The sequence below is a fragment of the Pristiophorus japonicus genome, chromosome 15 (assembly GCF_044704955.1).
Source record: "Pristiophorus japonicus isolate sPriJap1 chromosome 15, sPriJap1.hap1, whole genome shotgun sequence".
Lineage (NCBI taxonomy): Eukaryota > Metazoa > Chordata > Chondrichthyes > Pristiophoridae > Pristiophorus > Pristiophorus japonicus.
In genome coordinates, this window is record NC_091991.1 from 72,290,767 (window position 1) to 72,303,317 (window position 12,551).

The 12,551-nt window shown below is 46.5% G+C and overlaps 1 protein-coding gene across 3 annotated transcripts in view; it reads right to left on the reverse strand.

Moving 5' to 3' along the window:
* Positions 1 to 12,551, reverse strand: part of pot1 (protection of telomeres 1 homolog) — a 316,069-nt gene that overhangs the window by 97,204 nt on the left and 206,314 nt on the right. For all 3 annotated transcript variants that reach the window (XM_070900596.1, XM_070900598.1, XM_070900597.1), the window contains one exon: positions 2,282 to 2,437. In XM_070900596.1, the coding sequence (XP_070756697.1) occupies positions 2,282 to 2,437 (156 nt within the window). The remainder of the gene's footprint in view (positions 1 to 2,281; positions 2,438 to 12,551) is intronic.

Sequence of the window (12,551 nt, forward strand, 5' to 3'; positions counted from 1 at the left end):
TAAATAGTTGGGGTCCCAGCACTGATCCATGCAGCACCGCACTAGTCACTGATTGCCAACCCGAGAATGAAGCATTTATCCCGACACTCTGTTCTCTGTTAGTTAGCCAATCCTATATCCATGCTAATATATTACCCCCAACCCTGTGAACTTTTACCTTGTGCAGTAACCTTTTATGTGGCACCTTGTCAAATGCCTTCTGGAAGTCCAAATACGCCACATCCACTGGTTCCCCTTTATCCACCCTGTCCATTACATCCTCAAAAAATTCCAGCAAATTTGTCAAACATGACTTCCCCTTCATAAAACCATGCTAATTGTGTCTGACTGAATTATGCTTTTCCAAATGTCCTGCTACTGCTTCTTTAATAATGTCGTTTTTCATGTCTGGTGGGAACCCACTCCTCGGAAGGCAACCACCAGTTAAAGTGGCAGCTCTACTGGACAACCCCTGGACAGGGAAGATGTCCAACTACCATATTTCTGAGCCAGAGTGGCTAAAAAAGAACAACGACTCACATGTTCAAGGAGTTGGTATGGTCTGTTGATATTTTTTTAAATGGTGAGAAACTTTTAAATGTCGGTCTTCAAAGAAATTTGTGTGACCTCGTGCAAGAAACACAGAAAGCTAGCATGCAGGTACAGCAAGCAATAAGGAAGGTAAATGGCATGTTGTCCTTTATTGCAAGGGGGTTGGAGTATAAGAGTAAGGAAGTCTTGCTACAATTGTACAGGGCCATGGCGAGACCACACCTAGAGTACGGTGCACAATTTTGGTCTCCTTATCTAAGGAATGATATACTTGCCTTGGAGACGGTGCAACAAAGGTTCACTAGATTGATTCCTGGAATGAGAGGGCTGTCTTATGATGAGAGGTTGTGTAGAATGGGCCTATACTCTCCAGAGTTTAGAAGAATGAGAGGTGATCTCATTGAACCATACACAATTCTGAGGGGGATGGACAGGGTTGATGCTGAGAGGTTGTTTCCCCTGGCTGGGAGTGTCTAGAACTAGGGGGCACCATCTCAGGATAAGGGCAGGCCATTCAAGATAGAGATGAAGAAGAATTTCTTCACTCAGGGTTGTGAATCTTTGGAATTCTCTGCCCCAGAGGGCCGTGGATGCTGAGCCTCTGAATATATTCAAGGCTGAGATAAGATAGATCTTTGAAGTCTCGTGGAATCAAGGGAAATGGAGACCAGGCGGGAAAGTAGAGTTGAGGTCGATGATCAGCCATGACCTTATTGAATGGCGGAGCAGGCTCAAGGAGCTGTACGGCCTACTCCTGCTCCTATTTCTTATGTTCTTATAAAAGACTGGAACGATCTCGGCCAGTCTGCCTTAAGAGAGCTGACCAGGGTCAAAACAAGCCATGGCCTCATCACAGTGATAGGGCTGAGAAAATACAAGTTATCTACCCCACTAACCAGTACAGGGTGGGTGGTGCAATTTATTAATTTCCTTATTTATGTGGAGGGACTGGAGTGAAGTGGAACTAAGAGGAGAGATTTGCTGGAACTATTACTCTGTATGTTTACTCGTTGACTGTAAGATAAAGCTGCTTATGATTCATACCAATTTCAGAAGGTTCGAGAAGCAGATGTGTGAGGATTGTGACATTCAATTCGTATAACAAGGCAGTCTCACAGTTAAACCACTGGGCTCATGTATCATATTGGGCAGCCAAAGTAAACTCCTGATTGCGAGAGATGCAGATCTGCTCATGTGAGACATTCTAGTCTGAAAGGGTAACTAGGACAGACCTGACATTTGTAACTGGAATGTTGACCTTTATTCTCTCTGTCTTCTGATTTAACCTTTTGATATCCATTGCAAGTGTTTTCATCTCTCACTATCTCTTTCTTTCCTTAATATTCCATTGGTAATATTTTCTCACTATTTATTAGACCTTCTGCATCTAATCCAACAGCTTTATTTATCTGCTCACAACAAGCCAACCGTAACTAGTTGATCTCAGAATGTATGCATTTGCAGCAATAAGACCTCGTGCCTTAATGGACAGTATTTTACACACAGCTCCACATTAGCAGCAAATAGCTGGTGTAATGCTGCTGGTCTTTGTAAAACCACATGTCCTCTGACCTAGTATGAGCCATATCATGGGAGATCTATTTGAACTATACACCAAAAAGCAGAGATGCGTAACTGACTTCAGTCAGTAATTTTACATCCAGATTGTGTGTCATCAGCTAAACACCTCAACGAGAGCCTGTAATCAGTCCCAGCTATCTGTTAGTGTTAGTTTGCTCAGACATGGTACCTTGAGGGCGTTTGCTGCTTCAATGTGGTTATCATACACCAGCACGTCAACAGTTAGCTTGGACAGGCGTTGAATATCAGCGGGGTCTCCCTCCAGGGCATTCATATCTGCTGGGATCTGCCACAATGGGTGAGGGCATTTGGTGCCATCCCAAACCTGTTTGTAAAAATCATTTTCATATAATTATGTACAAATGTAATGAATTTATCCAATATTTTACAGTCAATTTCCTGGAGTAAATACATAAAAGTAATGAAACATGTACAATCAATCTAACTTGCCTTACTCTCAATTCTCTGGTAGAGTAACAGTATATTATTGCTATTTTTTTTTTTAAAAAGCATTTGTACACTTTGGCCACAATTGATTTTTTGAACACAAGTGCTTCTGTTACACTTGATTATCCACCACAGAAACCTTAACATCTCCTGCACTGAATTCACAAGTGAAGCTTCTCCTGGTGGGTTTTGCTGCTGAGAGTTTATGCATTTGTGGATTGGCATTCCTCCGTATTCAAGAATGGCAGGACCACCCTCATCTAGTGTCCCTCGCAGCTAAGAGCTGCCCAGGGCATGGGCGCCACTAGTGCACTGGGAGGCACAGATGTGAGCTGAGTGCCAAGTGAGGACCAATGTCTGGAGTCAATCGAAGATCTTGGCCGCTCCAGGTGCAAGCTGCTACCACTGCTTTAAACAATCTGTATGTCTTTGTTACAAAGGATGGGACATTGGTGGTGGAAGAGTTCACATTCTTTATTGAATCTATTGCTGACATTAGGAACATTTTCAAACCATTTGGAAACTTGTTTAAATAAAACTGTTAGAAAATTAATGGAGGGAATGAGTGCAATCACTATACCATTTTGGAAGATTTGTGTATTTTTCTTATAAGGGTATAAATAATGGGCCTGAAATCGCGCTCCCCATGGGCTTGTACGATATGCGCACACACCCGTGGGGTCCCTGCAAGTTCCGGTTTAGGCGCCTAAACCGGCACTTGCGATCTGTGAAAAATTCTTCTGACTGATCGCAAACATCCAAAACTAAAGGGCCTCTGCGGGCGGAGAGTTGGGCTAACTCCTGCCCAGCGAATATCCTTCAAATTCTTATGACTGAAAAAAGCAGGCGTAAAGCCTGTTTTTTTTAAATCAGTGCAAGACTTTTAAAGTACAGAAAAATACATTAAAAAAAATAATTTAAACATTTAAAATCTTGTTAAATGAGATAAGTTTATTTTAGACCCTTTAAAATATGTAAATTTTGTCATGTATTCAACTATCATTGTAACCCATGTATAAGCTGACCAAAGTTGTACACCTTGAGAACATTGACCACAAGGGGGTGAACTTGCGGGAGACACTCCTAACCTGGTCTTTCAGATATAAAAGGGGAAGCTCCACCCACCTTCATCACTTGAGGTCTTGGTAATAAAGGTAACTGGTCACAGAGTGACCTTCTCTCAAGAATGTGCCTCGTGTGCATTTATACTTTATAGTAAGGACATATCATTGGCGACGAGAAAATGTGATTTAAACCACGCGAACATGGCCACTAGCAGCACAGAAGAGAGGTACTGTATTGGTGATGATTGGGATGACTTTATTGAGAGACTACAGCAAAGTTTTGTCACTAAGGAATGGTTGGGACAGGATTCGGCCGACAAATGCAGGGCTCACCTCCTCACGGTTTGTGGATCCAGAACGTACTCCCTGATGAAGGACCTACTAGCGCCAGAGAAGCCGGCGGACAAGACGTTCGAAGAGCTCAGTAAGTTGATCGGGGAACACCTTAAACCGGCGAGCAGCATGCACATGGCGAGACACCGGTTTTACACGCACCGGCGGCGAGAAGGGCAAAGCATTCCTGACTTCGTGGCAGATCTCAGGCGACTGGCGAGCCTATGTAAGTTCCCAGGTGCGTGCAGAGCGGAGATGCTGCGAGACTTTTTTTTTTAATTGAGTGCATCAGGCATGCTGGGGTTTACAGGAAACTGATTGAGACCAAAGACTTGACCTTGGAAGCGGCGGCTCTGATAGCCCAGACATTTATCTCAGGGGAGGAAGAAACCAGAATGATGTATGACAAAAATCTTAGCTCAAATGCGGCAAACGACCAGGGAGTCAACATTGCTAACGCGGCAGTTCTCTAGGCAGAGAAGGACAATTGGACATGCCCCAGCATGTAGTCAAACCCAAAGGGGGAATTCAACAGAGCCAATGGCTAGCTGAATGGCGATTCATGCCATCGCAATGGACAATGCGGCCAGTAATGGGGTCATCAACACCTGTTAATGGTGCGCTTAAGGACAGTCACAGAGACAGTCAGAGACGATCGACTGGTAATGGACATTTTGTTTCCAACAACGGGGCCTCCAGCTCATGCTGGAGGTGTGGAGGCAAACACCCAGCCAGAGCTTGCAGGTATCAGCAATATACCTGCAGAAACTGCAACGTCAGCGGTCACTTGGCGCGTATGTGCAGGAAGCCTGCAGCCAGGTTGATGTACGAGGATGACGGGCCCGATGTAAGCCCTATGAGGCCAAATGAATACTGGGGGAAATTGCTGGAAGCTAAAGTTCAGCGAGTTCATGTGGAGCACATATATAGTTCATATACCAGGACGCCACCGATAATGATGAAAGTGCTCCTCAATGGCATCCCAGTATTAATGGAGCTAGACACGGGGGCCAGCCAGTCCCTGCGTGTCAAACAGTTCGAAAGATTGTGGGTGTCCAAGGCCGGGAGGCCAAAATTATTGCCGATTGACGCACAGCTACGGACATATAAAAAGATCATTCCGGTGCTAGGCAGCGCCACGGTAGTCGTGACCCACAAAGGTTCGGAGAACAGGTTGCCACTCTGGATTGTCCCAGGGGACGGTCCCGCACTACTGGGGAGAAGTTGGCTGGCTGTCATGAACTGGAAATGCGGCGATGTCAATGCAATTTCTTCTGTGGATCGAGTATCATGCTCACAGGTCCTGGACAAATTTGACTCATTATTTCAACCCAGCATCGGCACTTTCATGGGGCCAAGGTAGTGACTCACATAAACCCGGACGCCAGGCCAGTACACCACAAGGCCAGAGCGGTGCTGTACGTGATGCGGGAAAAGATAGAATGCAAATTGGACCGCCTGCTGAGGGAAGGTATCATCTCGCCAGTTGAATTCACTGACTGGGCGAGCCCGATTGTGCCGGTGCTCAAGGTGGATGGGTCGGTCAGGATATGTGGCGATTACAAGGCCATCAATCGCAAGTCACTCCAAGACCAGTATCCGCTACCGAGAGCGACGCTATCCGGTGACAAACATTTTTCAAAACTGGACCTGACCTCAGATTACATGACCCAGGAGCTGGCGAATGAGTCGAAGAAGCTGACCATCATCACGACACACACAGGGTTGTTTGAGTACAACAGATGTCCGTTCGTTATTCGTTCGGCCGCCGCGATCTTTCAGCGAAATATGGAAAGCCTCCTCAAGTCGATTCCAAGGACGGTGGTTTTTCAAGACGACATCCTCATCACGGGTCGCGATACTGAAGAACACCTCCACAACCTGGAGGAGGTGCTACGCAGACTGGACCGGGTAGGGCTGCGACTGAAAAAGGCGAAGTGCATCTTCCTAGCTCCAGAAATAGAATTCCTGGGGAGGAGGGTAGCAGCAGACGGGATCAGACCCACTGCGTCCAAAACGGAAGCGATCCAGAGAGCACCCAGACCCCGTAACACGACGGAGCTGCGTTCGTTCCTGGGGCTCCTGAACTATTTTGGTAACTTTCTTCCCAAATTGAGCACGCTGTTAGAGCCGCTACACGTGCTCCTACGCAAAGGTCGCAATTGGGTCTGGGGGGACATCCAGGAAAGGGCTTTTGTTAGAGCACGCAACTTGTTATGCTCCAACAAACTGTTAACATTATATGATCCGTGTAAGAAACTTGTTCTAATGTGCGATGCGTCGTCCTATGGGATCGAATGTGTGTTGCAGCATGTGAATGCCAATGGTCAGTTACAGCCAGTAGCTTATGCCTCCAGAAGTCTGTCCCAGGCAGAAAGGGGCTACGGGATGGTAGAAAAGAAAGCACTAGCATCTGTATATGCAGTAAAAAAAAATGCACCAGTACCTGTTTGGCAGGAAATTTGAGCTGGAGACAGATCACAAACCCCTAACGTCCCTTTTGGCCGACAACAAGGCCATAAATGCGAATGCATCGGCAGGTGGGCACTCACGTTAGCCGCCTATGACTACACAATTCGGCACAGACTGGGCACTGAAAACTGTGCCAATGCACTCAGCAGGCTCCCACTAGCCACCACTGAGGGGGCAACCGAGCATGATGCTGAGATGGTCATGGCTGTTGAAGCTTTCGAAAGCAAAGGCTCACCTGTGACAGCCCGTCAGATTAAAGTCTGGACAAATAAAGACCCACTACTGTCTTTAGTTAAGAAATGTGTCCTGAATGGGGACTGGGCAGCTACGTACGAGGCATGCCCTGATGAATTTAAACCGTTTCATTGGCGCAAGGATGAACTCTCGATTCAGGCCGATTGCCTCCTGTGGGAAAACCGAGTAGTCATGCCCCAGAGGGGCAGAGACGTGTTTATCAGAGAACTTCACAATGAGCACCCGGGCATTGTCATGATGAAGGCAATTGCCAGGTCACACGTTTGGTGGCCAGGGATAGATGCAGACCTGGAACTTTGTGCTCGCAAGTGCAACACGTGTGCTCAGCTGGGCAACGCACCCAGGGAAGCCCCCCTTAGCCCCTGGTCCTGGCCCGCCAAGCCATGGTCACAGTTCCATGTGGACTACGCAGGTCCTTTCATGGGAAAAATGTTTTTGGTTGTAGTAGACGTCTACTCCAAATAGATCGAGTGTGACATTCTCAATTCAAGCACATCCTCTGCCACGGTAGAAAGTCTACGGGCAATGTTCGCCGCCCTTGGTCAGCGACAATGGCCTGTGCTTCACAAGCACTGAATCCCAGGGCTTCATGGCAGGCAATGGAATCAACCATGTCAGAACGGCACCGTTCAAGCCGGCCTCAAATGGCCAGGCAGAACGAGCAGTGCAGATAATCAAACAGGGGATGCTCAGAATCCAAGGGGGTTCCCTACAAAGTCGCTTATCACGCCTCCTGTTGGCCAATAGATCCCGACCACACTCGCTCACAGGGGTTCCACCCGCAGAGCTGCTAATGAAAAGGACGCTCAAAACCAGGTTATCCCTTATACACCCTACTATGAAAGAAATTGTTGAGAGCAGGAGTCAGTCACAATGTGACTACCATGACAGGAATGCGAGGGCGCGATGTATTGATGTCAATGACCCTGTTTTTGTCCTTAATTACGCTGTAGGGCCCAAATGGCTTGCAGGCACTGTGATTGACAAAGAGGGGAATAGGGTTCTGGTAGTTAAACTTACCAATGGACAAATCTGCCGCAAACACGTGGATCAAACTAAGAGGTTCAGCAACCCCATAGAAGCAGAGGAAGATCACGACGTAGAGTTTACTCCACCACAGGTGATCGAACACCGGAACTAAGTGGAGGAGAGCCCAGTCACTGTGGGCAGTCCAGACAGGTCTGAGGCATCACAAACAGCAGATACTCAGGCCAGCGCCCAACAACCGGAGCCCCAACTCAGGTGCTCTACAAGGGAGCGGAAACCACCTGAGAGACTTAACCTGTGATCCCAATAAGACTTTGGGGGGGGGGGGGGGGGCGAGGTGATGTCATGTATTCAACTATCATTGTAACCCATGTATAAGCTGACCTAAGTTGTACACCTTGAGAACATTGACCACAAGGGGGTGAACTTGTGGGAGACACTCCTAACCTGGACTTTCAGGTATAAAAGGGGAAGCTCCACCCACCTTCATCACTTGAGGTCTTGGTAATACAGGTAACTGGTCACAGAGTGACCTTCGCTCAAGTATGGGCCTCGTGTGCATTTATACTGTATAGTAAGGACATATCAAATTTATTTTTCAAAAAATTAACTTTTGCTTTAAATAATTAATTAAATTCAATTTTTATTCATTTGAAATATGTAATTTAAAAAAAGTTACTTTTAATGTTTTGGGGGCATTCCTATTCATACTTATGGCAGCTCTGTACGTACGGAATTACCATAAGTATGAATGTGCATCCCCCTACTCTGATAGGTTGAGCTGGTCCACGTGACCCCATTGATGCGTACGAAACCCTTATGACCCTGGGATAACTGTGTTTCTACGAAGGCCTTCGCGTAGAGGGCCAGGTCTGCAAGCCTATGAACCTCTGGGACCACCAGGTAGATTCAATGACATTTTTCAGCTCGGAGGTATCTGCCCACCGGAGGTCTCCGACCGATATTTCTGGGCCAGTATGTTCTGTAAATAACTGGACTTAAGATGGATTTAATGAATTCACCCAATGTTATACATTTACTGTTGACTGAAGATGGAAGTTGTTTGAAAGACTTGCATTTATATACAGCTGTAATGGCTTTCATGACCTCAGGACGTCCTAAAGCACTTTTACTCTATTTAAACTTCAAAATGGAGAGTGGATCCCATGTGAGCGTGTTCTTTAATCTATAGATTATCCAGGATGTAGAATTTTGGTTCTAGATGCTCATTCAATTATTGATTCTTTTGAAAGTGAATGGGATTTTATTTGTCAATTTTGAACCAAAAAAGTTAACAAGTTTACACCTTAAATGGTTTAACCATCAAAGAAGCTTTTTTGTACACATTTAAATTATTTATTGTTTAAAACATCAACTAAACCTGGCTAACTGATGTCTTAGTCAATCGAATGGAATGCAATAATCTCCTCTCATTGTGTCTTTGAATTTGATTCATTGGCTGCTCTTTATACAGCTCTGGAGTGTGTACAGCAAGCTTTTCTCAATAGTGTAAATTTACTGATCCCATGCTCCCAGGGGCAGTTGCTGGCCCAATAATCCAAGGATAGAAGCTAGGACTGTAACACTGGTGATGCCAATCTGAGACCCATGTACCCTTGGAAAACAAAGTTACCCAAGTATCTTTCGTTCAGCTTCTGGAGGTAACACTTGGATTCCATGAGCTGACATGGGAATCACATTGGCCCAAACACCCCACTGGGAAACTGAAAGTCTACAAAAGACCTTCAACGATGCAGCATCATGGGTCACCATCAACACAGGGAGGGCAGCGGTTCAAAAAGGCATCTCAGGGCAACTGGGGATGGGGCCAGTATCTCTGCATCGCAACAACTAATCCAAAAAAAGACTTTCACCTCAAAGTTTAATGGCATGATGAACCGTTCAAGAGATACATGCTAGAAAAGGATTCAGTAATTTCTTGTGGATGGAAAATATCTATTCTTTTCCAAGTATTGTACCATCAGTAACTTGCCGTGCCTGGTCCTAAAATTCCACTCGCCTTTTGAGGCACTCTCCCAGTGAATCAAGCGGGAGTGCAGCGGAAGGCCTAGGAATTAAGTTGGAACCTGGATATGCCAGGTCCTGATCTGAGCTGCCTCATTTTGCGAGCCCTCTACAACAGGACCGAAAGGTCTTCAGCCACAGCGAGCGAGCGGTCAGGGAGGGAGAGTGGAGTCAGAGTAACATGGTCCCCGATGGAGGCCAGCACACTGTAATATACTTGTGTACAACAAATGAAGGACAGAGACACGATGAGTTGCTCATCCATGTGCTGGCTTTATAGGTCAGAGTGAACTGAGCATGCTCATACCAAACCATTTCATAATACATTACACTGCCTTCCCCCTTAAAAATAAGTATGTATTCCCCTCTCAAATACAACAAAACTATGGCCCCCATCTTACCCAGCATTACATGTACCACATAACAAAAACTCCTGGCATTTTTTCTTTTCAATGAACTACAAATCCAGTTTAATAACAGGTTTGTGAAGCCTTCCTGATCTCCTTACAGAAGGTTTTGGGCTGTTTTGTTTTGGTTCCGAACTCAAAAATGATCCCGTTTCTATCTCAGACTTGTTTGAACTTGGTACAGGTTGAACCTCCCTTATCTGGCACCCTCGGGACCTGGCCTGTCCCGGATGAGGGATTTTGCCAGATAAGGGGAGGTCATTGGCTGTGGGGGGGGAGGGGGGGAGGTCGGCGGCCCAAGCGGGTCCCAAAGATTCGGCAGGCCCTGAAGAGTTGATGGGCCCAGAAGAGTCGGCCCGACCCCCCAGAGGGGGAGCGCTGTGGAGAGGAGTGGCCGGCCCGAGGACTGTGGCTGCAGGAGTTCCAGCAGGGTGAGGAGGAGGAGGCAGCCGATTGAGGAGAAAGATTATATCGGGGAGTAGGATTTTGACGGTCGCGTTCTGCGCATGCACCACCCGGGAATGGTGCCGGATGAGGGGTGGTGCCAGATAAAGGAGTCCGGATGAGAGAGGTTCAACCTGTATTTCAGTTACTTAAATGTGAACTGAGTCAGACTCATATATGTGTTCATGATCAAGTGGATCAAGATCACTGTCCAATCCAGGCCAGTAAACAAAGCTTCTTGGAATTGATTTCATACTGACAATCCCTGAACGTTCAGTATGAAGTTCGGCCAGAATTCTATCTCTCAAAGAAGTAGGTACCATCACTTTGTTTCTCCACTTGATACAACCTTATTCACAAGATAATTCAGTATGACTGTTATGGAATGGTTTCAAATCTGTGTCTTGACATTGATCAGTCTATTCATTCAAGGTGTTTTCATACACACTTTTTCAGTACTGAGTCCTTTTGGGTCTCATCTGCAAACTCAGTTGAATTCACGGGAAAGTCTTCATCAACTGCACCTAGAATGAAAATAGCACCTTCGCTCCCAACACAAGTCCTCCTGTGGCAACCTGGACAAGGCATCTGCGACTGCGCTTTGCTCTGAAGTACGATATTCAATCGTGTAGTCATATTGTGACAACAACACTGCCGAACGTTGCATTCTTGATGAGTCATTGCAGGGATGGCAGATTTGGGCCCCAATATTGTACGGAGTGGTTTGTGATCGGTTATCAGTGTAAATTTTCTGCCAATCAGGAACTGTTGGAATTTCTTGATTCCAAACACTATGGCGAGTGCTGCCTTTTCAATTTAAGTGTAGTTTCTTTTGGTATTTGTGAGGGTTCGTGATACGAACGCAACTGGTTTCTCTTGGCCGTCACCCATTATGTGGCTTATGGCAGTTCCCACACCGTAGTTGGAAGCATCGCACACTAACTTAAGCTCACGCTCTGTGTCGTAGTGCACAAGTAGAGCATCACTTAAGAGACTTCCCTTATAAGCGTTGTAAGCTTCCTGTTGCACTTTTGTCCACTTCCACTGGACACCCTTCTTGAGGAGCTCGTGCAATGGAGTTAACATGGCCGCTAACTCAGGTAAGAAATGTGCGTAGTACAGGTTGAATCTCCCTTATCCTGCACCCTCGGGACCTGGCCTGTAACGGATGAGGGGAGGTCATCGGCCCAGGGGGAGGTGGGGACGGGGTGAGCTGGTCCGAGGTTGGGTGGGGGGTGAGGGGAGGAGGAGGAAGAGGAGATGGCCCAAGGTGGGGGGGGGGGGGGGGGAAAGAGGAGGTTGGCAGCTCAAGTGGGCACAGCGTGCCCCTAGGTGTCGGTGGCCTGGCGGGCTCCGAAGTGTCGGCACAGCCCGAACAGGCCACGAAGAGTTGACGCGACCCGAGCGGGCCCCGAAAGAGTTGGCGCGGCCCGAACAGGCCACGAAGAGTTGGTTGAGCATGGTGGCCATTTTTGCAGTAGATAATAAAGCACATCCTTAAATAAAACTTTTCCCCCTCTCTCTCTCTCTCCTGGTGACTGTGGCTGCAGCAAGCTTCCTATAATAGTCACACAAGTCACTTTCCTTTATCTGCTCTAGGCCGAGGAACAGGACTTCACTTAGGTATTCATCTGCTGCAGCTAGTCCCACTTCTTCCTACAGACTCTGCATTAAGCACTCAGTATCTTCAAGGATTTTTTTTTTTTTGGTCCAAAATTAATATCATGGCTTCCATGCTGATGGAGAACAGTAAATTATTGGTAAACCTCAGTTCCGTTCCAGACAGGCTTCAACACTAACTTAAGGGTTAATTAAGTCAGTAGACAACTTGTTTCGATATAGAAGATTGGTTCTAGTTCGATCAGCTTGCTTCTCCATAGTAGAAGAATTTTAAATGCGGCTTGGCCATTTATCACCAGACTCAGATACACTTCCATGGAGTATATCAACTTCAGTGTCAAGCCCTGCTAATGCATCAATTTTAAGTCAGCTATTGGTTCATCTT